At 38.5% G+C, this 27,237-nt stretch overlaps 1 protein-coding gene across 2 annotated transcripts in view; it reads left to right on the forward strand.

Annotated features, from left to right (window-relative positions):
* The window catches only part of VPS41 (VPS41 subunit of HOPS complex), a gene marked incomplete at its 3' end in the record, with an annotated part of 112,459 nt that extends 96,210 nt beyond the window's left edge, over positions 1-16,249 (forward strand). For both annotated transcript variants that reach the window (XM_082014943.1, XM_082014944.1), the window contains exons 23-29: positions 99-153; positions 1,257-1,397; positions 2,901-3,037; positions 12,087-12,186; positions 12,994-13,038; positions 14,511-14,590; positions 16,169-16,249. In XM_082014943.1, the coding sequence (XP_081871069.1) occupies positions 99-153; positions 1,257-1,397; positions 2,901-3,037; positions 12,087-12,186; positions 12,994-13,038; positions 14,511-14,590; positions 16,169-16,249 (639 nt within the window). The remainder of the gene's footprint in view (positions 1-98; positions 154-1,256; positions 1,398-2,900; positions 3,038-12,086; positions 12,187-12,993; positions 13,039-14,510; positions 14,591-16,168) is intronic.
* Positions 16,250-27,237: the final 10,988 nt, after the last annotated feature.

Raw genomic sequence — 27,237 nt, forward strand, 5'->3', positions numbered from 1 at the left:
GGAAAAGTATCTTTAAGCCTCTTGCAGCATTTGTAATCAATAAAATATGTTACATGATTCCCTGTATTCTTTCCCTCTTCCCTTCCCTTAAATTCAAGGCTCTTGAGATCTGCCAACAGAGGAACTTTGTAGAAGAGACAGTCTATCTTCTGAGTAAGTAGCACTTGGTGTGGTAAATTACAACATGCTTTTAATCTTGTCAAAGTTTATGCTGCGAGAATGTGTGATGTATTTTCTAATATCGTTTAACACGCTTTCCCAGAGACAAAGTTGGTATACAGTCAGTACAACCAAATAACATGATTTAGAAAATAAAACAAAGCACTGGAATATTCATATAATGTCTTAACTCCATATATTGATTTATTGCATTTCTGATTTGGTGTTTTTCTGGGGTTTTGGAGGTGCTGGGTGGCTACAGAGAACAGCTTGGGGGGTGTTTTTGAGACAATCTCCAAGAGAAGAGCAATACTGTCAGTTTGAAGAGAGAGGAGAAATTAAAAAAATGTTCTATTCTAAATACATCTCAGAAGCTTAATATTAATCTTTTGCTGCGGTAGAAGATTTGCTTATGTTGCCTTTTTTTTTTTTCCTTAATAAAATTAATTGTAAATTAACTCCCAGAGCAGGCCAAGGAATTTGCCTCTGAACAGGAGACACTGTAAGACTTAGTTTTTGTTTTTTTTTTTTTTAAATGTTTATGACTAATACGTAAACAAAATGGAAAGCATTTTTTAATCAGTCTTTGTTTTAGTAAGAAAAATGTTTTGTGGACCACTTGGGAGCAGAGTAGGATTTACTCATAGGTTTACTTAAATAATAGTTCTGTATTTCTACTGTTTCGTCCTCTTCCTCTAATTTTCCATGGGTCTAAACTTCACTATACTTGCTGCAAATTAAGAGTGTCCATTCAGGCTTTTAAAGGGGGAATTTCATGTCATAGTTTACATACATATACACGCACACACCTTTACATTAGATGTTACTGCATTTCAGAACCCCTAATATGACCCAACACACCCTTAAGAAAGTCACCAGGTCTCAGTCCAGCAAAGTGCTCCACGCACTTGTTTGGGTTATACTGATTGCTCTGGGATTTGCATTCCTACATCAGATTAGATTAGATTTGGTCTTGCTTGAATTAGTCTGAGGCAACTTCACACTTAAAAAATTCATATTGAAAGAACCTCTTAAAGCACTGAGCATTGGATAAGCATTTAGGATTTATAATCTCTTTACTTATTTTTTCCTTCCAGGCAGAATGGGTAATAGCCGCAGTGCCTTGAAGATGATAATGGAAGAATTGCAAGATGTAGATAAAGCTATTGAATTTGCCAAGGAACAAGATGATGGAGAACTTTGGGAAGACCTCATTTTATATTCTATTGATAAGCCACGTAAGTAGGATAGTTTCTCAGAAGCCTTGCCTGTGTATTTTTTTTGTTGCGGTTTTGTTACTGCAATTAAACGATTGAATTATCCACGTGCATGTTAGAGAAAGTGTTTATGGATGGACAGGGAGGCGTTCTGGTTTGTGGAGCACAACATAGCTGTCCTACTGTGCATAAAAAGTTCCAGTAAGGCAGCATGTGGGCATGCTACAGAATGAGTACTTAGGGATTTAACATTTGACTAAGCTCTGCATAGTTATATCCTTAATGACAAATTAAGGGGAGAATGGTGCTTTTAATTTGGCAGAATGAGGGTTTATTTTTAGACAGCCTCAAACACAGTCTGTAGGCTTGATGAGGATGTTGTGTAGTGTGTTTATTGCAGCTGCTTCCCTTTGAAATTCTGAAAATGAAGAACCTTTTTGCCTTTCAGTAGAATAACTAATTTGTTTTGTTCTGTGGCAGAAAGGTAAGATCTGTAATAATGCATTTTGCCTTTCATCCATTATATGAATAGATACTCAAGTTTAATGTTTAGATGGAATCAGAAACTGTCAGAATCTCATATGCAACATAAGTTTTGTTCAGGAGGTAAATTCAGAGGAGTTCATGTGACTGAAAAAAGAATTACTTTAACTATCGACTCCATTAGTTTTGCAACCTCTTCTGGGACTTTAAATCAAGGCTTTAAAGTCTCTCTTGGGATCTCTTTTCCAAAGGATTGAATGTCTTGTAGAATTAGTGTCAGAATACATATCTTTTCATCTCTTTGACACTAATTCTGACAGGAAGAAGCGACCAAAATCTCTTACTGCTTTAGAAGAATGGCATTCTCAAGTTACCCGTACTTAAACGCAGTTCATCACTAAAAGTGATGTTAGAATCAGTGGCATCTTTAGAGCAAAAGGGCTTCAAAGCATATAAAATTCTTTCGGTTCCATCTGCCTATATGCAGAGCAAGTCCAGTGATATTCCTCAATTTTGGGGGTTGAAGAAAAAACACAGCCCTGAGGTTCATCCTTCTAGTGTTTTATTTAACCAGGTGTAATTCAAAAAGCAAAAGACTACTTTTGTGTCACTCTCACAAGCATTTAGAAACACATTCGAGTTAGGTTAAGTGCTTGGAAAATTTGGTTTTAAACCCTGGAAATGGAATAGTCGCATAATGTAGTTAATTTTTCTGGCTCTGTTTTCTTGAGTGCCCTTTTTATTGAATTGAAATCAATTATTTGTGGCTTTGTGCTGGATATCCAGTTATCCCTTTTCTGCATACCCTAGAAGGTCTGTGAATTGCCAAACTGTATCTTCCTCTGTTACCAAAAGACGTATATTTGAGTAAATACAGCTGCAAGAAACATATGAAGGCTATATAAAAGAAGCTTAGTGTTATCCCTTGGTAGAGAACTGTCATAGAATCAGCCAAAGCCTGTAGCTTGTCACCAAAGCATCCTTTAATCGGGTATTTTGCTGGATTTTTGTCTCAATTTCTTTGCCTTTTGGTTTTCACAGCTTTTATTACTGGTTTGTTGAACAATATTGGAACCCATGTGGATCCCATTCTTTTGATTCACCGCATTAAAGAAGGCATGGAGATTCCTAATTTGAGAGACTCGCTAGTGAAAATTCTTCAGGACTACAACTTGCAGGTAAATGTTGCATTCTTCCTGTGTTACTCAATTTCAGAGCAACTGCAAAATCGCTTTGCTACTGAACAGCACGAGAAATGGCTGTCATGAAGGCTTGTTCATTTTTGTTCACACATCTGTCATTGACGCTGTGTTGGTACAAAACTGTAACAAAAAGGGTAGAAATTTGGCAAGACTCTGATAGTCTCTTCTCTTGATGGCTTCTAGCTCTTCTATCTTCTAATGGCTTCTAATCTCTCCTATGCTGTCATGAGCCTGGTGGGTAAGTAGAACTGGAGGGTTCTTGGGTGATTCAGACTATTTTATATTGCCCAACTGTCCCATATTGGAAAGTCTCTCGTGGCCATTACTTTTCATTCTGAAATACATGAGGAGGCAGAACACAACATGCACTCACTGAAACATTCACCTGCTATAAGAGCTGTATGTTAAGTGCCATAATAACTAAAGGAGGATGAACTTTTAGAATCAAATTCATGTCTGTTGTGCAGAATGTGTTGATGTCTATGTATTTAAAAAAAAAGGACTGCTCATTGGATTATGGGAGTTCTTTCCCAGTGTAACTATACAGATAAGTGCAGCTCTCTACATGACCAGTTTCCGATGCATGTCTGTAAGAACTTACAAGAAGCGTACCCTTCAATGTTCCTGAACGTAACAACAGAGAGATTTGCACTGCATATTTTAAATCTCCCTGCTACCAAAGGAGGCCCAGACTTGAGTTCTCTGTGACGCTGCTTTGCACCTTTCTACTGAGAGATGTCGGGATATAGAGCAGTTTGAATGCCTCCAGTGTGACTATGCGGAGGGCAAGAAAACATAGCCCAGTAAGCATATGAAACTCCCAGTTTTCTGAACTTTTGTTTCTGAACATTTGTTTCTGAACATTTTTTCTGAACATTTGTTTCCCCTCTGCTGTTAGTCTTTGGACATCTCCAGCAAATAGATGAGCTTGACAGTTTTCAGTAAGGTCACGGTTGGTCTCTTGCCAGGCCAAATAAAGCCTGTATCTGCTAGAGCCTTCAATGATGTCAGAAGGGCTTTTAAAAAGGCAGGGTTTAAGCCTTTCCAAGGCTTCTCCATTATTTTATTATCGTATGGGCTTTAGATTATGACTTTCACTATTTCAAAGAAGCATTTTCCATGTCTTGTTCTCCTGACAGTCGTTATGTGCAAGGCGCTACCCCAGATAAGCAGATACATTTTTACATATAATGCATGTTGTAACATTACTTCCAGTTTTTAATTGACTTCCTGAGATACTAACATCCTTCCAATATGACACTTGCTAAATAGCATGCTGCATTTAAACAGTCACATGTTAATCTTGCTGCTGTCAGTACCCTGCTGCTTGCAGTGCTGATCCTCCTGTTCCTGCCTGCTGTTGAAATCCACATGTAATTTTTGGTGTGTCTGCAGACGGACTGAGAAAGCGCTGTGTGCATATCTACGGATTTACACATATGCAAAGTATATCACGTGGCTTTAGACAAAGCTGATGACGTCGTTTGGTCACATTTTGGGGAGGGAAGAATCATTTTGTCTTCAAATACCTTTTAACAAAATTGCTTTGGGATTAAAAGGATAAGTTTAACCTTCAGAGTGATACCTAAAATTATTTGCTGTTAGCATTGACATGCTTCATGGATGTCCAATTAATTCATTTTGAAGTAGATTTAGGTAGCTCTAGGGCTAAAATTTAGATCTTATAGGAATAATAGAAATTAGGGAAGCTTAATGTAATCTTTGTTTGGCTTGCTTGTACGATAACAAAACAGTACAATCAAAGAAAAGGGGGGGACGGACTGTTTTTCTTCAGAGAAATGTAAGCTGTAGCTTAAAATAAGGCTGTTCCTGAAGTGTACAGGTGACGTAAAGTGTACCGGTTATGAACAGATGGTGTGTCTACACTGAAATTTAGAGATGTGATTGAAGATCACATAGATTGGCAAGCACAGTTCTTCTACAGCAGAACTCTTTCTGCATTCAGCATGTGCTTCAGGACATGGCAGGGAGTTCAAGTAAATGTCTAAGTGGCCTCTCATTACTGCTGCCTGATTAGCTGTTTTAAAGCTAGCCTTTGGTGTGTTTGTATGATGCCTGGTCACACCTTCACATCATGTTGTGTAGGTTCACGTTGAGAAGTCCATGTCGTCTATTCTGGACTGGCACAATTCTTTGGATTTTGGTAAAAACTTCCTGATTGTATCATGTAATGTGCCAGATATTTTGAACTCATACAGAAATCCAAATTTCGCTGGCTAGATGAAATTCTGTAATTTCATCTCTTTGAATCTCAAGCTCTGTATGCCCATAAGTTTCATTGTTCCCATTTTCAAAGGCAAAAAAGAAAAACTTGTGCCAAGATCCATAAAGGAGGCATGCAGATGAAGTTAGAACCTGTTGCTTGGCTTGCAAGTCACTGCCTAAAACAAACACTGCTGATTTTTTCACAACATTGGCTCCCCAAAAGGTAATACAGCTGTGCCGTTACATTATTTAATTGTGGCCTCCTTTTGCAAGCCCTGATAAGATTGGTTTATGCTTACGTAAGTATGTGGATGCAAATTTCCTATTCTGCTCCTAAATTTCCTTAACAGTCAACTTTACATTAGATGTGATTTGAAATATGGGTAGGAGCTAAAGGCAGTGCCTTTGACAGACTTTGTCTCTTTAAAAACAATTCTTTACATCCTAGCAAAACCAAGTGAATCAAATTGAGTGGCTGCCAGAACATGCCATATGTGGCTTACAGTGTGCATTAGAGAAGTCTACTAATGCAAGAAAATTTGTTGTAATTTTTTAAAATCTGTGATCTTCCCTGAATAACTTCAGTTTTTATCAATGTTGGCATATTGCAGACTGATTGCTTCACTTCAATAAATTACCACCCATTAGATGAACCACTGCAAATGTTGTATGTGCCACTCTAAACTCACTTCAGTTCTAAAGTAATGTGGTTAAGTTATATCTTTGAAAAGGAGTTAATATCTATTTGCTACCAACCAACGAAGCATGGCACTAAGATAGGATTAGGTATTCTATTGAGTAAAAATAAAATGTAGGTCACATGAGTTCTTAGGCTACAACTTCAATTAAATACTACTAATTTACTTTTGCTCTGGTGTTACAGCTCTGCTTTACAAGTAGGAATCTATTAAGCTGCCTTATTCTTCAAGAATAGCCATTTTTATTTTCCAACTTCAGTAAATGCAATTCTGCCATGAACTTAAAGCATAGCACACACTTAAGTATTTTCCTAAACAGGAAAAGAATTAAATACTCATTTAAGCTGTTTTCTGAATTGCGATTAAAATGCCAAGTGATTATTTTTGTTTGGTTGTTTTTTTCCCCTCCTGCAGATCATTTATTATAATGTTTTCTCTTTGTCATTATCTGAGTGTATTAAAACCATAGTAGGTAATTGAGTGACACTGATTTATTGTAGTGATGAAAGTTTATTTACTGCTGAAATAATACTGATTTTAGTGTTTATATACAGTAACACTCATAGTCAATAAAGTTTTGAAGACATAGACAACAAAGACAAAGTTATAGCTGTCTGAATTTTAAAAGGAGTATTTATTAAGTAAAGTGTAGTCTAAAACTTTTTAAATTATATTTTATATCTAACTCCTGAAATCTAGTTCTTTGGTGCCATAAATTTATAGATAAAATAGACCACAGACTACTTCCTTTGAATTTATAAACTGCTGAAGATGTGTTGTCTTAAAGGAAGAACCTGCTTATTTAATAGAAATGACACATTTCTAGGTCATTTTCTATTTAATGGCAAATAAATTGCCATTCTCCAGTCAACATTTTCAAAATAACTAAATACCATACAAATCTTGGCAGGCTAACCAAGTTGAGCTAAGTTCCATTGATATCCTGACTAAACCTTAATAACTTTCATCTTTAGTGCTTGGATTTAAAAGTGTTTTCAAAGGCACAGAATCAAAACTCAACTTTATCTCCATACAATTGAAAAGTTGTTGTCAGGGTGACTTTAAGAACTGGTTTTTTTATATTTACTTGCATCAGAGCACCAGCTGGCTATTTTGGTTTTTGTTTCATCCAACAGTCCTTGAATTCTTTAAATCTGCAAGTGTGCTTTTCTACTGAAAGGCAAGACTCTGAGTAAAATCTTTTTTTACAATGTTCTATAGACAAACTATTTAACTGAGGCTTTTCTACAAGAACATCTTCACTGGCAGAAATAAAAAATAAAAAAATCAGTTCTGATACCCAAGAAGTTCAAATCCTCTTCAGCAACAGCTAAATGTTTGAAGGTGTGTGAATACTTTCTCCTGGGAAGTCCAACCTTCCTTGTTGGACTTAGAGACAAGTAATATTTAAACTCCTGTAATAAGGCATTTCTTAAACCCAGATTTTTCAATCTGGTACTTGTTTTTTTCCCTTACATTTAAAGGTAGCAGGAGCAAGAAGCAATCAGAATCTGCTGACACTAATTTTAGCTTCTAAATGAGGTATGGACAGACAATTTTACACTTCTGCATCCTGAAAGCAGGAGTGGCTACTTGAAGACCGATGTAGAAACACAGATGATTTCCTACTTGCTTGAGTAAGCACGGTAGGCATCAGTGGTGTTTGCCTTTTTTAAATCCCTTGAGTGAGATGGGTTGCAAACTGCTTAGGCTTGACCAGCACCAGAAAGTGATGTCATTCTCATGTAATTTGGTTTCCACACCTAAACATTGCTTCTCTGGGACTCGTACAGAACATCTGTTTCCATTAGGAATTTACCAGTGCAATTGTTTTAAAAACTCCTTTAGCCAACACAATAACACCAGTAATGCTCGTATTTGAAACTTGTAGCAAAATCAGCATTTCCTAGTATTGCTATGCAAAATATAAATTGAGACTGTTGTTTTTTTCAATGAAACCAGTGCTACTGATAGAATTTTTATACAGCAACTTTGGGTTGAAACTCATCACTCAAAATGGTTTGATCTTAACAAAGACCTTCTTTCTTGAGTGTACCCTTGAACTTTTTCGTATTCAGTTCACTGGAGATTAAATTGAAAAAGTATATGAAATTATTCACATGTTTAAGTCTCTGGTATCTGATTGCACAGTGGTCTTAACTTTTGAGTGAGGAATGCAGGAGCCTTTCTTAAAGTCAGTCATGCAGTCAAGCTCCAGGTTTCTGAAGCATCGTATCACACATGTCTCAGAGAAAACTGATCAAAAAAACCTCCTTATTTGCACACTTGTGAGCTCGTTATAAGCCTGTTACAATTTCCAAATATATAAAATAGGTATATTTACAGCTTTGGTCTATACCTGAGTGAAATTTCAGAAATGCTTGTGGTGTTGGAAGAGATTTAAATACCTCCCTCACTTGAGAAACACCTAATGTCTCACCCCTTGTATGACAATTGTTAGAAGAAGACTTCAAAAGATGTTGGCATGCTAAGATTTGTTTTCCCTAGCTTTACAATATAAAAGCAATTTGTTTAGATACACTCCCTCTAGGTTTTGTGGATTAGCCATTTTACTCAAATGTTGGCTTACCAGTTTGAACTTCGATTGAACTTGCACTAACTCTGATGGGTAGCAGAGATTCATCTGTTCATAGATTTCACATCTATCCATTCGTAACAGTTTATGAACTACTAGACTCCAATGATAATCTGATGAACACTGCTTGAAACAGCACCTGGAAAAATTATTGGGTTTTGCTCCTGAACATGAATAAGCTGCCGTTCAGACATCTTGGAGGCACTAGTGGGCAGGTGGCAGCTTGCACAGAGGGACATCTGCCTTTTGGTTGTAAAGACTGAAAGTAATGTGCTTTTAATTGGAGTTGTGATGCAGTTTGGAAGAATTTGGTTAGTTGGCCTTGAGAAGCTTGGACTTGTTTGAGTGCTAAGCTGAATCAAGGCCTGAATCCTGAATTCACACACAGAGCCTTAAGTATACCCTTTCAAATTAACTGCATACTGCAGTGTTTTCCTTTAATGTTAGACATTTGTAAATCAGGACTTTTTTAATTCAGTAGAAGTTTTTATGACTTTTTTAATTATGCAGTACAATCTTCTGTAATATAGTCAGAAAATGAACTAGGAATCTTTTTTCCAATAAATGTTTTGGTTTCAGCAGTTTTCATTTATTTGTTAAAAAGCATTATATCTACCTAAAATTTCTTTCTGTAGGTGTACCATGCTGTCCTGCTTGTGTTTACAATCACATGCTTTTAAAGGGTAAAGAAAGTTTCATCCTCTGAGTCCTATTTCTTCTCCTCTGAAGGTGGTATCATTGCAGATCTATGCCTGATGTCAGTTTTAACTAGTTCAGCCTAACCTTAGGGTGCACAGTTATATACTTCACCCTCTTTTTAATGTAAAGAAGTTAATTCAAACATTCTTTCTCCCTCTGTCTCACTCCCAAATTCCATCTCCTGCTTCTCTTTCTGTAACTCTTAAATTATCCATCTCATCTTTGAGCGCTTCAAATCTGTTTCTGCAGAAGTGTTGAGATTTATTACCTTGAGATTTGATTTTTTTACATTCTTCATTGTGACTTTTCCTTTTATATAACAATAGCTGCCTACTGTATTCCATTTCTAGCAAAATAAGGTCAGACAAACAGCCATTGATTGTGGTATGGAAAAATCTTAGTGGAGTTTAAATAATGGGGGAAAGATGTGCATGTGTCTTATCAGATATTTCTGTTACTTCTGTTTTGTAAGGCATCAAACAGTATGGATGTTTTCCGGTGACCTAATGGTGTCTACTGTTTCCCTCTTTATTTTTCTTTTTTTCAATGAAATTTTCCTATTGGTGCACTGTACTTTAAGTAGAAAATAGTCAGTCATGCTCCCTTGTTCCCATTGTATCTCTGTTCTGCCCCTCTCATTTAACATGCTTGCTTTGCTCCTTTTATTGTCTGCTTATGCTGAGGGCAACTAGCAGAGGCTCCAGTATATAGCCAGGACTTAATCCGTTCTAAGTTATTTCACACAGAATCACACAATCATTAAAGTTGGAAAAGACCTTTAAGATCATCAAGTCCAACCACCAACCCAACACCACCATGCCCACTAAACCATATCCTGAAGTGCCACGTGTACCGGTTTTTTGAACAATTCCAGTGGTGGTGACTCCACCACCTCCCTGGGCAGCCTGTTCCAGTGCCTGACCACTCTCTCAGTGAAGAAATTTTTCCTAATATCTAGCCTAAACCTCCCCTGGTGCAACTTGAGGCCATTTCCTCTCATTCTGTCGCTAGTTACTTGGGAGAAGAGACCAACACCCACGTCACCACAACCCCCTTTCAGGTAGTTGTAGAGAGCCATAAGGTCTCCCCTCAGCCTCCTCTTCTCCAGGCTGAACAACCCCGGTTCCCTCAGCCGCTCCTCATAAGACGTGTGCTCCAGACCCCTCAAGCATCTCAACATCCTTCTTTTAATGAGAGGCCCAAAACTGAACACGGTATTTGAGGTGCGGCCTCAGCAATGCCGAGTACAGGGGCACGATCACTTCCCTACTCCTGCTGGCCACACTGTTTCTGATACAGGCCAGGATGCTGTTGGCCTTCTTGACCACCTGGGCACACTATGTATGGGATATGTTTACCTATGTATGGGATATAATTAGCTGATTGAGAATATTTTGAATCAGGCAAGCACTCATTCTGAATGATAGTCTCCTTCAATTGTCCTTGCAAAAAGTTCCTAGTATTCTTTTCAAAGCTAGTGACATTTTTCTGTAATTAAAACAAAATTTAATATTCTCTGTTGCCCTTGGATAAAGTTGGAAGGGGAAAGACAAACTCAGATAGTTCCTGAGATTATCACAGACAAAAATGATTAATTTTTTTAAGTGTTTGTCTTGTAGAGCTGCATTCAGTTTCTGGTGCTCTGAACTGTTTTATAGCTCAATGTGTCTAATACTGGAGAATGCCATTTGCCCAGTTGGAAATGCTTGAAGTGTTACTCAATTTTATTTCTTTTTGATGTATTTCAGATTTGTAGTCTTAACTGCATATTATTCTTGGCGGTGCGTCTTTATTACTTCAAAATGTGTATGTGAAGGGATAGGGGTTTGGACAGTGTTCACCTGGCTGTAAAATCTTATTATTATACTTCTTTTTAGGTATTTGCATTAGCTGTATCTTGGACTGTTTTAGAATGCTCAATGTCTCCTGTAATGCAAATAATCAGGAGAAAGGAATGGACATTGCCTTTTTATACCACTTTTTTGATAGGGTGGTTCAGCTTAAAATTGATTGTGAGCCTCTTTTGAAAGCACTTTTCAGAGGGATTATTGTCTTGGAAAACAAATTTCCAAACATCAGTTTGGGAGGAGGAAGAAAAATTCCACAAGGCTTATTTGGGTTTGTCATATTTTCATACTTGCTTCATCAAATATTGCAAAATAAGGCAATAATTTTGTCGCCCTTGATTCCTTTTTGTGTTTCACAACATTGTCAGGCAATGACATGTCAATCTAATGAAAAATATTAAATAAGCAGAAAGGGGGCTGAGATGTTTGCGAAGGAGGAATGAACTCTGGACCTTTGGCTAGTTGAATGGCCATTTATTACTGCTTACTAAATGACAGCTCAGCAGGAAATACATTTGAACAAAACAAATTTTGAATTGTTGTGTTTACGAAGGTTTTATGACTATTAAATGCCTTTCCTAAAGAAGGCAGGAAAGATATGGGTAGAAGAAGTTTTGAAATGGTTTGGAAACCAGTTGTGAGAGGTGCTGTAAAAGTCCCTCTCCATTATTTTTTGTTAGTACAAGCTCATAGGAATAAGACCAAAATTTATAACAGTAGTATATTTGTAAAGGATTTGATTTTTGTTGTGGTTGGTTTTTTTTATAATATGGGGTTTTCATTTAGGTAGAGGTGGTGGTAACAGGAGGTTCCTCCTTTCCCTGCTTTATAATAGCTTGAAAAGTCTTAAACGTTCCTTGTGCTCTCTGTGGCAGCAGAAACCCAGTGGAGACTTGCCAAGATAGTTGATATGCCCATCTACTCAACAACTGCTGTATTTTGTGTTCTTTGCACAACAGATCTTGCTGCGGGAAGGTTGCAAGAAGATACTTGTTGCCGATTCTCTTTCTCTATTGAAGAAAATGCATCGAACTCAGATGAAGGGTGTTCTAGTAGACGGTGAGTACAGAGGAAATGTGGTGTCTTTCAAGGTTTTAAAGTCTTTTACTTGGTTTATAGACCCAAGCCACATGACAGTCCACTTTAGAAGCTGCCCAAAAATCTGAATATTGTACCTTATTCATAGAGTGCAATGGGATACTAGCTGCTTTCTCCTTTGCAAAGGAACTGCTGGTATCTAAAAAAACTACAAGACCCAGCATGCAGCTTTTTCTCTTGATCAGTCTCTGTGTAGGCAGTAATGTATTGTGTCCTGCAGTTTGTTTATAAAGGTGAAAAATGCTGTCCAGTGCCAACACAGATAGTCAGATAATAATAATCTGCAACCAAAGCAAAAGCTACAAGATAGTTTTCAGAAATAGTTGAAAATATTTTGCAATGATGCACGTGAGCAGTGCTGTAATAGACACCAACTGAGTGTTAATACCAAGGGGCAAAAGCTGATGGAAGGACAGAGGGATCAGATCTTGTGCTACAAAATGCTGCAGAGAAATCAGGCACCCATCCTACACTCCTTTTTTTCAGTTTGCTTTGTGCGTCTACAGCACTGATCCTAGACAGGCTCGCTCCTGCAGTTCTGCCATCATCAGAATCAGAAGATCTAAACATTTCTCATGCTGTTAATAGAAATGCTGCTTCAGTATTGCTCTTCAATTTTTAATAGACTCTGTTAGGCATCTTAAGTAAATACTTTAAGACCAAGCTCCATTTCTGTAATAGCAGTATGTTCGTGCCTACTTTATAAAAAAGTAAACATGGAGTTTGTTAACAAAGCTGTTAACAAGTTTGGTTTGTTTTGTTTTCCAGAGGAGAATATCTGCGAATCATGCCTGTCTCCAATACTTCCTTCAGGTAGGATGCTTTTCTAGAAGAGGTTGTCTGGGGTTTTGGGGGTTTTTGGGCTTGCTTTTTTTTTTTTTTTTTTTGTTTCCTCCTGTTTGCTTTTATTCATAGAAATGTGTAGTAGTCTTCCTTGGTAATCATTGTATAAATTTCAGTCTCCTATGCAAAGCTTGCTTATGAATTCTGACATGGGAGTGGAGTCTAATTTGAACTTTTTTGTTATAGTAAACACAGATTTTTTTTTTTTTATTCATCTTTAACTTTCTTGTTTTCTGTTTTGAATTACATGGAATGGAAGGCAGCTTTAATTCCGTCAACATACATATTCTCAAAGATTATTAGAACCACAAAACTAAGCTGTTGCTACCAAGTCTTGTCCAACTCTGTTGAACGATTTAGACTGAACTTGTAGATTATAAAGTTTTATGGCATGTACTTTTTGTCTGATTGGTGGAAAACTCTTGGCTTCAGTTACTGCTGTCATATTTGAAACAACTTACAACAGACTGTAGTTTCAGAACATCTTCTAAAGTTAGTCATGAAACTAGAAATTCAGGATATTATTTTGAACATTTACATTCTGCAAGGCAACTGTAGTTCAGAAATATAGCTGTTGGGCATCTTAAGAAGAAATAGTTCTACCAGGAGAATATCTGTCATAGCATCTTCAAACAAGAATACATAAGACAAAGTATATGAATGGTTCTTTCTTTGTTTGTTTGCTGAGTGTACATAGCCCAATAGAATCACTTACCTTTTTTTTTAATCTGGATTCTACTGTTTTTCACTTAAATAAAACTAGCTATACTATGATCACATGCACCGGTGTACAGACCAGAGCAGTCACATGGTGATAGAAAACCTGGCAGAGCTGAATGTGCTAGTGCCTTGAGATATGTATGTCAAGGGAGCCAAGAAATCTAATGTGGATGATGCTGATGAGTGAGATGGTTATTCTTTGATATGTGGATGTTGTATGTAGGCTTCTAATTGGGCTAAATACTTATGTGGGAATTGAAAGTCACATGGTGCACTTAGGCAGCTTCTTGCCAAATTTCAAGATCATGACATGCAGCGTATGTGCTAGAACTGCTTAATGTTCTGGTTCTTCCTGCACTAGTGCAAGAATTTTTTTGCTAACTTTTCTTCAAAATGGCTGAATTATTTGGTGGTAGTTTACTCTTCTCCCTCCCTGAACTTAGCATGTAACACATACGGACACAAAGATTTCTGGTGAAAAGGTACACAGCATTTAAGCCACAGAATAAAATTGTCTTATAATTCCATCACTGGGGCACATTACCTGAAACCATCGTTCTGCATGGTTTCTATAAATGAGCCAGAATAATTTAGAAATTAATTTGATACATGTTCCTTCATGTTTCTATGTGTATAATAGGACACAGGCATCTACTGCTGTAGCCGCTGAATTATTTGTTTCATTGCCCTGTTGTTAATACATTTACTTTTCTCTTTCCCAGATGCATCCAAGTCCTTCAACGTGGTAGTGTTCCACTGCAGACATATGTTTCACAAAGAGTGCCTCCCGGTATCTAACACAGTAAGGAACTGGTTGTATCCCTCTGACGCCTTTGCCAGAGATAAAATTATTTCCTTTTAATAACTGTGGAAAAGGGCATGGGTCTATCAAGAATTGTAATATGATTACAGTAATTATTTGTGATGATACCCCGTAGTAGTATGTGACTAGGGAGAGGGTGTTTAGGGCAGCCGCAACTAAAGTACATCCAATTTAGAAAGAAATCGTTGCTGTTCAAGAAGTATATTATCACTTTCTGCAGTCTGAATGTGCAGTGCATCTTTGAGACATACAGAGAATAAGACCTGTTTAATTTTTTTTTATTAATTCTTTTCTGTTGCAACTGTCACTTTAAGTATGTTTAATTAAAGACATGAATAAAGATATTTTCTCAACTGAACTATATTAAATGATCCTGACCTGCAAGCAAAAAATCCACTCATTTCAGAGTGAATATTTAAATATCTTTGTAATGATCTTTATGCTCACAATATGCTTCTCTTCATCAGGGAAATCTTTTTTTTCCCCCCTCTCCAATGAAAACAAACCAAAAAAGTAACTTCTAGATATAACCAGTTTTGAATTTAGGAATGAAAGCATCAGAATGGTAACAAAATTGCAAGGAAAATTCAATTTAAGCTTTTCTGATTCTGTATCTGTCTCTCAAAATGAACATCTAGTGAAAAAATAACTTTGGTGAATCACTTAATCTGCAAGTAACGAAGCAAAGTGCTTGCAGCCATATGGTACCGCATATATACTTAAATATGTTATGAAAATCTTAATGAATTAGATAATTTGCAAAAGAAAGCCTAGGAACTAGTAAATATTTATTTAAACAATATTTATCACATTTTATTATTTGAGAACTAATCTAAAATTTATCTAGCATTCTCAATTTGCTGGGACAGTGCGGGGACTGGGTAGCTTGTTAGATGGGATTTTTAAATGTGGCCTGGGTATTACATGACGTATGTTCTACAGTACGTATGAACACACAGGTATCTGCAAATAGCTGAACCAAATTCTTCACTGCTGTAGTGTTTCTTGGCCTTAGGTAATCAGTTGTGTTACTGATACTCAGTTACTGGTAACATACTGAAAGGAAAGAAATGCATGCATAAAGCACCACAGAGAGTTAAACACAGGAGTAAGAATAAACACATTTGATGTAAGATGGGTAGTATTCAGGACGTATTCTCAGGTGTTGGAAATCTATCTAGACAGAGCTGTAACTAAGACATCCAGTGGTCAGTGGAGCCAACCAAGTGACTTGACTTTCTTCTTTATCTATGAAGATAATCAGTGACTTTTTTTTACTCTGTCTTTTTCATTTTTGTTTGGAAGAAATTTGACCTTAGTCTCCTGGAACGTGGTGTTAATACACTTGGAGTGCGTGGTGAGGTGCATTGTGCTCTGACTCCAGACTCACCTGCTTTATTGTGTTGCGCTATATGGCCTTCCTACACCTAGCCATGGATGCCGCTCTAGCCTGACTGTCAACAGTAACGTTGAGGAAGGCATTTGTCATTCACCTTCTCACATTCTAACGTGGCCACATCTCTCTAAAGAGATCCTTGTTTTCTTTTTAATTTCTAGGTATCTCCTGTCCAGTTCTGCAACATATGCAGTGCCAAACACCGAGGGCCAGGAAGTGCAATCCTGGAGATGAAGAAATAGCAATCCCGTAGTTCTCCATGCCAGTCTGTGACACCAACTCTGTTAGGACCATGCAGAGCCAATGTAGTTTGCGTTAGTCATCATTTCTGTGTATAAGTCTGATTGGGATTTAAAACCAGTTTCTATAAGTTATCTAGCTTATTGAGCATTTTTGGGAAAGAGAAAATGTGAAAATCTTTCCCTAGTCTCTGTTATGTAATTCATATGTCACTTGTTCCTTTGCTCGGTTTGTTACTTAACTCTAGAACAGAAAAGAGAAATAAAATGGGAAGAAAAAAAAACAGTTTGGAGATTTGTGCTTGCTATCAGTTAATGTCCTCTACAGTTTGGAGCCATTTTAGGCTCATGGTTAGATATTGTAAAGAAAGATGAATTGCTGTGAATTCACCTCACAAAACTGCTTTAGTCCTGATTTAACCTATTAGTGAACCATTTAAATTGAGACCCATAGAAGTCTGCTTTCAGTGGGACGGCTTCAAGACTTGAAGCTGGCTGTGTGCTGACTCATACATTAAATTAACAAACTTCTTAACTGTTAATTCCACACAATGGCAATTTACCTTGGTTGTATGGTTACACATTCATGGTTTGTTATAGGCTGGTTATTTTCTCAATTGATCTTCACAATGCAGTAGTTTAAGGAGGGCGTTTCTCATGTTAAACTCACCCAGGAACTTTATTTTTAAATGTTAGCAGTTGAAATGTTATTCTGTTAAGTGTGGTTGTAGTGTATGATTTCTTTTGGGGGGGGGGGATGACCTTTCAAAGATAAGATCTCTAGGAGTTTCTTTTGGCCTTAGCCATTTAACAGCGAAGTTAAATGCGTCTATTTGGATGTTAACAAAACCCGTTTGTTTATTTTTAATTTCAACAGTGTTCTGTTTTGCTGATCCAAAGGAGGTGATCTTTCAGAAAGTCTTCACAGTAATATAAACTCTTTATAATGTTCTCTGATTAAATATAAGCATCTTTTCCCTAAGAAAATTCGTTTTTTGTAACTCCCAAGGTATTTTTCCTCTTTTTTTAATAACTGGAGTTTGAAAGTAAAAATACATTATTTTACCATCAAATTGTGAGGTTTAAATACCATCAAATTTTGAGGTTTAAATAAGTAGTTACCATCATAAGTTCTGAAACAATGGTGTAGTGATACTGCAGTGTATCTGTAGAACTGGAAAATGTAATACCTCTAAATTCTTCTGTACCTTACTCCCATGTAGGTACACCTTAAAATAATTTATATTGTAGAAACCTGGATATGTAGTTTATGTAAATTCTTTATACTCCTTTGATATCCTCCAGGCAGTTCGCTGAGCTGGTCTAGCAATTTGAAGAGTGATTTTTGTTGTCCAGTGTGTAGATCTGTATAATACTGGAACAAAATTTTAAGTGTATTAGAAATGCTAGAGTTTACTCTGCATGGTTACAGAGACAAAATTATCATTAAAAAGATAGGTCTCAAAAACATAGCAATCATATTCTATTGTCTAAATACAGATAGCTGAGGGAAAAATAAAAAATGCTGCAGATCTATGGACATGCAGTAGATGAAATAACAGAAGGATAGGAGCTTTGTAGTGCAGAGCATCGTCCCCGTAAGTTAAGCTTCACCCATAAGAATTACTGCCTGGCTCTGCAGCAGTTCAGTTTCACCAGCTAGTACACGTTCTCAGATATATTGTTCATTTATCTGTTCTTTACTACACTAATCAGGAAAGCTGCTTTGATTCCTAGTGAACAAAATGTTCCAGTGAACTCAAGGGCTGTTTCACCATGGTATTTGAGCTATTGCATGCCTGTAGACAAGTTTAGAAACTTTTTAAAAAACGTCTTCCTCAGTAGCTCTAAGCAGCTTTTCTATATTATACCCTAAGAATGCACTGTGCAATCCCATAAGCTGTCAGTTTGCAGGAGGAAAAAGTCAAATTACTCCTATACTGTTATGCCACAAAGTGTTCTGTAGCTCAAAGTTATGTGATAATTCAAAGCAGGTATATTGTTTACTTCAGCTTGGCCTTAAAGTCCCTAAAGCCTTTGAGCATTCAGTGACTCAGTTTGATTGCTGGTGGTGCCAGGCTAGCATATTGCATTATACCCTGGCATATTCTTTGCATTATGCAAATAATTTTAAATCACTGTATGAAAATCTGATCAAAATCTTCTCTAAATCCAAAGCTTCTTTCATTTGGGCTTCAGGGACTACCCTTTTCATGTTCCTGAATTCTAAATTTGCTCATTAAGATTCAGCAAGAAACGTACAGTCCTGACTTTGATTCACTTTTCCTAAGAAACCTTCACATCATAGAAAATGTCTGAGGTTAGAGTCTAAAATACTCAGCTACCCAAGAGCTTTTCTTCTGGAGAACAGTTCTGCCGAAGTAGTAGCCTTAAAGTTGCGTAACCTTCAGAAAATTACAGAATAGCACTTAGCCAGGTTCACCAGAGCTTATTTAAGATGTCAGTCCATTTATGAAAATGCTTGTACTTCTAAGGTGAAGTTAAGGTAAATTTAACAAAGGAAATACTATTTTTTGTCACTGATTTATCCAGTTCTGTGTGATTTCTTCAATAGCAACCAATCAAGTGAACTGAAAGGATATGTGATGGATCAAGTATGAAAGCATTGGTCTGCCATATCAAAGAGACAAAAGTATTTTGGTTATAATGAGTCTTTGGATTATTTTTCTCACCTGTCTTGGTTTTATTATTTTGAGACCCACAATGCTGTGTGATAGGCTTGGTGGCAATGTTGGGCTACACTGAAGATTTTGGTGGGCCCAGAAGAATGAGGAGCAAGTGGTGCTTGGTGAGCATGAGCCTGCTGAGGGCTCAGTTAAAATCAGGATAAAGGTTGACTTCTGCAAAAGGAGTTCATCTGTTCCTAGCAGACCTGTGAGGGACCTGCCAGGAGTAAAGCTCTAGCCAGCAATTTGGGGCAGGTAAGAGGTGCCTGTTGCTCTTCTAATAAATTATTTATTTACTGGGTGATATTTTTAGGGCTGATAGACAATGTCTGAAAGGAACTGGGACCGGTTCTGCAGATCTTTTGGGTCTCCTTGAAGTTGAGAGGTGCATGACTGGCTTTTGCCAGCTCCTGCTACAGCCGAATCTCGTGTGTTTACCAGCTAGTAGCTGTGTCTCAGTGGGCTTGAGGATGCCCAGCATTACATGAATCGGTGGGTCAGTTAATACTTCAAGGAGTCATTCTATGTATAAGGTAAGTCTTCCAGCTGTAGCTTCATCTGACAGCTGCTCACCTCTGGGAGACCTTGAACACAGGGCAGATTGGAACGGGATATTGGAACAGGAGTAAGTTGTTCAGTGTTGGACGCTGATCTTGTGTTACAGAGACAGATCAAAGACAAAATTAGTCGTTTGCCAATTTTCAGATCCACATCCTATCCTATTTGAAATAAGTGGTTTTTAGGGACAGTTGCTGCCAAGGACTTGACTGCAGATTTGTCAAGGACTACTGCAAAGCAAAGAACAAGAAATAGCCAGTTGTCTGCTATGTTTTGTCATGTATTTTTAATAGGAGACTGTGCTGCAACTTCTTTTTCTAAATTTTGGCTCATAGTTGGATAGAGACTGTCAATATTCTGTATAGACTGCACAGGTTGGCTTATCAAGTTTTCATCTTGGGAAATTTAATCACTTTCTACCTTAGAGTTAATGCTCATTCAGCTAGGGTCTTTTAAACAGGCACCATTTTACCCTTTGCTGTTGTGTACACTACCACAGTCGTTTTTTGCTTGTTGAGTAAAGTTCCTGACTGCAACTCAAGGGAACTGGAATTGCAAATAACCTCTTAAATGAAAAGCTCACATTGGATTTCCTGTTTCTGAAATGTTGTAATTTAGCATTCAAGTATTGTATGTCTCGGTCACCTTGGAAAATACACTGTCATCTCTGCAGGTTCGTTGGACTGGTCCCTGCCTGTGCCATTTGATAGGAGTTTGAAAAAATACTTGCAGGAAAACTCTTAGGTAATGCTGAACGAGGGCCATTATCTGAATGAGGAAAATTTCTCCAAGAAGCCCGTTTCCCTCTCTCTCCTCAGCTGTTGTACACGCCTGGCTTCATATCCATGCAGCATAACTTACCTGTGTTTACAAATGCTAGACACAACATCAGGGTGCCTTCCTCTCTAGAAGAGCTTCCCCCTTGAGCAGATCTTCGCCAAATACTAGCTCCAAATCAATTGCTGTACTCTCAAAACAATTGAAACAAGACTTGTAAGAAATGAAGTACCACATTTCAAGAATGACTCTTTAATTATATACTCTGGGGACTGTCTTCTTATTCCACTGTGCCATAAAAGATTAATTTTCTTTTGGCATTAGAGAAATCCCTAGATGATGGGTTTTTTTCTGTTCTTCAAGACAATGTGTGCTTTCTTTTTTTTACTATAATCAAATATTAAATTATGCAGAAAACGGGACATCTGAAGTGTCTGAAGCATCAAACGCACAAGAGCATAGTATGTGTGAAAAGTTCTAAGAGAAATCAATGAGTCATAGTGGGAATGACCTACATTTAGTCTTAAAAGGTTTCAATAAATGGCAATCATCATAAGGTTTTGCAATAGGGCAGGTCTTAGAGGCTCTGATGTGTTTAGGCTGTGCCATTGCCCCAGGAGTCTGCAATCTGAAGGACGAGGCTGCCAGGGGCTTCTGCTGCTGGGTTGTGCTTATGACCAGTTGTGGTGCTGCAGCAGCAGGAGTCGGAAAGCTGCTGGGTGGAGGCTGGTACCCCTCCAGCCTGGAGGAACTGCCAGAGGTGGAGGTGTAATAGAGTAATTAAAGGCTAGAAAGTGACAGGAGCTGCAGAGGGCAGTTGAATTGTTGGTTGAGTTTTTGATTGGGGTTTTTTTTTTCCCCCTCCTTTAGTCCTTTAGTCTGATCCCAGTAGGATTTAAGTCCAATTAGGTTCACGAGGTAATGGCATCTTGGTGTCTGACGGCTGTAAAATAGCATTCATCAGGATGTCAGCTGGATGATATGTTCCAAATAGTGTTCACATAGGATGCAGATTTGTCTGTCTCAGGTGGCAGTGAGGGACAAGAGCCACAATAAACAGTTGTGGATTTTGTTTTTTTTTAAATCAGATTAAGGGCAATGTTTTTTTAAAAATGAGCAACTGTCTCACATATTACTGTGTCTTGAATGCAATAAAGTAGTAGCACTGGAAGGTGCAGGTGCCGGTAGTGTTTTTATACTGTAGGACCCATTCAGTAGTAGCTATTTTTGCACATGATGGCACAAGAGTCAGTGAAGCACTTTCAGTGTGTCCAACACTAGCTATTAAGAGTCTTCATCTGGAATTTCTGCAAAGTAATGGAGATCTTTAGTTAAACAAAACAGAAATTGGGAAGCATTTCCTCTGTGCAGTCTGTAAAGCTGAGCCAAGAATGTATTTGTGGAGTAACTCAGTTGTATGTTATGCAGACTTTCATTCTCTCTGCAGCATCCAAAAACTTTCTGTTGTTGCACTAAAGGGACTACGTTCTGTTTACATTATCCCATATGACACAGAATCACAGAATCATTAAGGTTGGCAAGGACCTTCAAGATCATCAAGTCCAACCGTTAACCCAACACCACCATGCCCACTACACCATGTCCCGAAGCGCCACATCCACACCTTTTTTGAATACTTCCAGTGAGGTGACTCCGCCACCTCCCTGGGCAGCCTGTTCCAATGCTAAATGCCTGTTCCAATGCTAAATGCCTGTTCCAATTCCTAATATCCAATCTAAACCTTCCCTGGTGCAACTTGAGGCCATTTCCTCTCGTCCTATCACTAGTTAGTTGGGAGAAGAGACCAACACACACCTCACCACAACCCCCTTTCAGGTAGCTGTAGAGAGCGGTAAGTTCTCCCCTCAGCTTCCTCTTCTCCAGGCTGAACAACCCCAGTTCCCTCAGCCGCTCCTCATAAGACTTGTGCTCCAGACCCCTCACCAGCCTCGTTGCCCTTCTTTGGACACGCTCCAGCACCTCAGCATCCTTCTTGTAGGGAGGGGCCCAACACTGAGCACAGGATTCGAGGTGTGGCCTCACCAGTGCCGACTACAGGGGCACAATCACTTCCCTACTCCTGCTGGCCACACTGTTTCTGACACAGGCCAGGGTGCTGTTGGCCTTCTTGGCCACCTGGGCACACTACCGGCTCATGTTCAGCCGGCTGTCAACCAGCACCCCCAGGTCCTTTTCTGCCAGGCAGCTCTCCAGCCACTCCTCCCCAAGCCTGTAGCGTTGCATGGGGTTGTTGTGTCCAAAGTGCAGGACCCGGCACTTGGCCTTATTAAATCTCATACAGCTGATCTCGGCCCATCGATCCAGCCTGTCCAGATCCCTCTGCAGAGCCCTCCTACCCTCCAGCAGATCAACACTGCCACCCAACTTGGTGTCATCTGCAAACTTACTGAGGGAGCACTCGATCCCCTCATCCAGGTCATTGATAAAGATATTGAATAAGACCAGCCCCAGAACTGAGCCCTGGGGAACAACGCTCGTGACCAGCCTCCAACTGGATTTAATGCCATTCACCACAACTCTCTGAGCTCGGTCATCCAGCCAGTTCTTTACCCAATGAAAAGTACACCTGTCTAAGCCACGAGCCGCCAGTTTTTGCAGAAGAATGCTGTGGGAGACGATATCAAAAGCTTTACTAAGGTCCAGGTAGACAACATCCACAGGCTTTCCCTCATCCACTAGGCGGCTCACCTGGTCATAGGAGGAGATCGGGTTGGTCAAGCAGGACCTGCCTTTCATGAACCCGTGCTGGCTGGGCCTGATCCCTTCGTTGTCCTTCACATGAAGGACATATTCATTCTCTCTCTCTCTCCTTCTCCCCTCCTCCTTCCACCATCCCAAAGTACATGCCTTGGAGTAAATGCCTTGTTTTGAATTGTGTAGTGATTTTCAGTCAGTGTCTGCAAACACAGACACTGTGCTGTGTATGTGTTAAGGTGGGCAAGATCAAAAGTATATGCTTTTTATGTTGTGTGGAAGGTAGCCAGATCTTTGTTCATCCTTAGTTCCTGGGGGAGTTCACTCCCCAGTGTCAAGCCAAGGAAAAGATTTCCTTTCCAGAATAACAGTAATTTTCAGTGGTGCCAGAAGAATCACTGAGGTAGGAAGGAACCTCTCAAGATCATCTAGTCCAGTCCCACTGCTCCAGCATTGGTTGCTCCATCACCTCTCCAGGGTATGAGATAAGCCTGATGAGCCTGTGGTTCCCAGATCCTACTTCTTGCCCTCATTAAAAATTATGATTAGTTAATTAGAGGATTAGTTAAAACAAGGACTATAGCCTTGAAGAGGCTTTCACTTGCTTTCCTCTGGCCTTGAGGAAGCTATTTTGATTGACATGGCCTTTCAAAGATAATCAAGAGATTTCTATTCATGCTGAAAGCTTTGTGCATGGGTATTTTATAATGCTGCAGCCCAGTTCAAAGACGAAGCCAGTATAAATTATTGTGGGGTCAGATGGTGCCCAACAAAAGCGCAGATGTTCCTGAGCGCCTGGCTTAGTGTTATTCAATATTTACAATCATTATTCACAGAAACAGCACCAACTTCCTTAGCAGTGGTAAAAAGGCAGTTGCGTTTGAGCACATTTCTGACATGCAAATTTTCCTTTGCTGCCTCTTTCTTTCACAGGAAACTGCGTCTCTTGTCTTGCTCACTCACGTAACCAAGTGCCCTTGTGGCTCTCGCTGCCTGGGTACTGCAGTGGAAATCCTCCGTTCCTCCATTGTCCATACCAAGAGCTATGTCAGGCTTCTTTGAAGTTGTTCAATTTGCATCAGCTCAGCAAACCGATGTAATACCTTTTCACTACTGACGAATGAAAGGTGAAGCTGGACACTTACTTGTCTCTAACTACCAAGGAAGAATGAATGAAAATACATTGCATGTGGTAGGAAGAGAGAAAAATGGCAGGCCTTGTTTTGGGGAAGGGTGGGAGAAATTTTATTTCTTTAGCAGAATTAGTACAGAGAATTAGGTTTTAGATTTAAAAAAAAAAAATTTTTTTTTTAAACTATGTATAAAGCAGGCTGTAATGTCTATGCTAGATGGCAAAGATCAGAGGTGATGCTCTCAAGTCAGGCATCAGCATATACAGAATCCTCTGCAGCGATTTTAGAGCTTAGTGAAAGTTCTACTTTTGTAGGGTGCCTTGTGTTCACTGCTGTTCCCTCTGGTTTACTTTTCATGATAGGACTCGCTCACCCTTAACAGGCTGAAAAACAGGTAGCCTGGATGTGCATCTCCGCCATGCTCTATAGCTACGCTTCGTATCTATATATCCAGACAGCTTGGCGGTCACAGGCTCCAAGGCTGCAAATTGACATCATGAGGACCTTTGATTGCTGAAGTCTGTGTTGGAGCTTTGGAAACATGAGACAGGTTTTGTTCCTGCTGAAATGGATGACAAATTTGCCTCAACTGAAATGAGGAGAGCATGTGACCCTCCTTAGATAGTAGTTTGCATTATGAATAAAAACTATAAAATCAAATTGATCAGGAACTTTTCCTTTTGAGCTGGCTGTGATAGTCTGTAACTGCCTAGATGCATGTAGTACAAAATTACTTTAATGTTGGATCTTGGTGGTCATCCATAGGATTCATTGACGAAGAGGTTTATGACTCTCATTTATCATTCTAGGAAACAGTGAAAACCATTTTAATTAATAATGTGTACTTCCAAAACTGTATTAAAATGAAATTATAAGGGCATTTAAAGAGATTATACTTTGTGCTGCTACTGTGAAATACGAGTGTGTTGATAGTTGTAGCTGTTTTTAAATGCTTCTTCCCTTGTGCTGCATTGCAGTGTTACACCGAAGAGGCTCATGCTGTTGGATCTGAAAATGAAAATGTAATTGTGTTGCACGATGAGATTAGGTAAAGAAATTAAATTATCAGGCTTACTTAAACAGGTTTTTCTAGATATTGAATCCTTCCTCTCTCCTATTCTGCCTCACGACAAACTGTTCTTTTGTGACTGCAACCAGCCTTTACACTGAATTGAAGCAAATCATGTTACTGAATTCATTTACTATTCATTCAGTTACCATCTTTCTTACAATTCATGCAGTGGCACATGACAAGATGATTTTGTATATTTTGTTGAGGGTGAATGCCAGCAAATGAAATCTAAAACTGGTCACTGATTTCTGGTGTGATGACATGCTTATTATTTGATACTAGTCTACTGCAAATTTCTGTATATCTTTTTTTAAAAACAAACAAACAAAAACCCTTTCCTATTTCCCTTTTTGTCCATTGTGGTGGTGGCTGTATGGTCTCAAGACTATTCTTAGTTACCCTTGCTGGCACATGATAATGTAAGAGAAATAACCTAAAAGGAGTGAGGAATATAAAACACTTAGGTCTATTAAAATCCTCATGGTAACACTTCAGAAGTATTCCTAGTAGCTGAAGCATGAAAATAGAGAGAGTCCCAAAATATACTTGAGAAAATAGGGTGGTGAAAAGGGATTTAAGATTATAAGGAAGTGGGTTCTACCTAAGGTGGTATGAAGTTAAAGAGATGTTTTAAGCCAAAGACTAACAAGGAATTTTGTTAGTCTTCACCCAGAAAGCTCCAAGGGTGAAGCTACAAAGACTCTGTAAAGCAAAAAGACAGATTTTAATGTATTTCATGTAGGGAACCATAAAAAAAAAAGAATCTTGTAAAAAGAAACCCTAAAACCTATAATTGGGTAACATAAAATTCAGAGCAAGAGGTAATGTATATCATCAAAGTGCTGTTTGGAAAGGATCTCTGGAGGTCATCTAGTCCAGGCTTGAGGTTTTGCTGAGAAGAAGGTATCACTAAGACACCATAATACCAATGTTCGAGTTATGTAAAAGTATTGGAAAAAACTTGTGAGTGAAAGGCGGGCACTGTACACTTACGGAGAATTAGAATCAAAGGCGGTAAATAAATTAATACTATCAAAAGGTAATAGAGAATCAGTAATGACCTGAAATACTATGTTTACATATAAAGCATAATAATAGTAGGGGTATGTTGTCAGCCACTCGACCAGTATGGTAGCACAGAGTGCAAGGAGTCGAGGACAGAAAGAGCAATAATACTGGCAGACTTCAGCCATGCCTCTGTAAGTCACGATGAGGCAGCATGAGAAAACTACTTTTCAGTGCTACAAATGACTAGCCCTCGAAGCACCTCATCAGAGAGCACAAAAGGAGAAGCAGTCCTTGATTTTTGCTCTGGGAACTGCACAGAACTTGAATGCTACAACTGAAAGGCATTTGGTAAGAGAGTCCTGTGATCAACTTCAGTGTCCTTGTAAGATGTAGAAGCAAGAAAGTAATCTGTCACAGTAAAGAGTAACTGTTCAAAAAAACCAAACCAAAACAAAAAAGTAGTATATAAAATGAGGGAGCAAATTAAAAGCAGTAGTTAATTGTTTACAACTGGTATGAAAAATGCTAAATTCATGATAGTGGACTTCTTTTTTAAAAAAAAAGCAGTTCCCCTTTCCAAAGTAAGCCTTGATAGACAGAGAAGTGAAGAGACTGCTTAGACGTAAACAGATCTCCTTGAAAAATGTGCATTGGGTCTAGAGAAGGAGAAGAGAAAAGAACATTACATTCTGGCAGGTTAATGTCAAGTCACAATAAAGTAGGCCAAGAGACTCAATGAGAAGCAGTATGATAAAGCTGGCAAAGCTAACAATAAAAACCCTATCAGCAAGCTGTATATAAGGCCACCTGTGGTAAATGGAAGCAAAAAAGTGTTTCAACAAAGAGAAACCCCATCAGGAAAACCAAATTATTTCTCTGAAGTAAGTATTGAAAAAGTATTTATTATGAAAGTGTTCAGGGAAAGCCTAGAATGGAGCCTTTTTTAACATGGAAACTTCTGAAATGGAATTGTTTGTAGAAAACGTATGAAAAAAATCACTAAGTAGTATCAAACCACATGCATCAGCAGGTATTCACGTA

The sequence above is a fragment of the Phaethon aethereus genome (genome assembly GCF_964289735.1).
Source record: "Phaethon aethereus genome assembly, chromosome: 2".
NCBI classification, from domain to species: Eukaryota; Metazoa; Chordata; class Aves; order Phaethontiformes; family Phaethontidae; genus Phaethon; species Phaethon aethereus.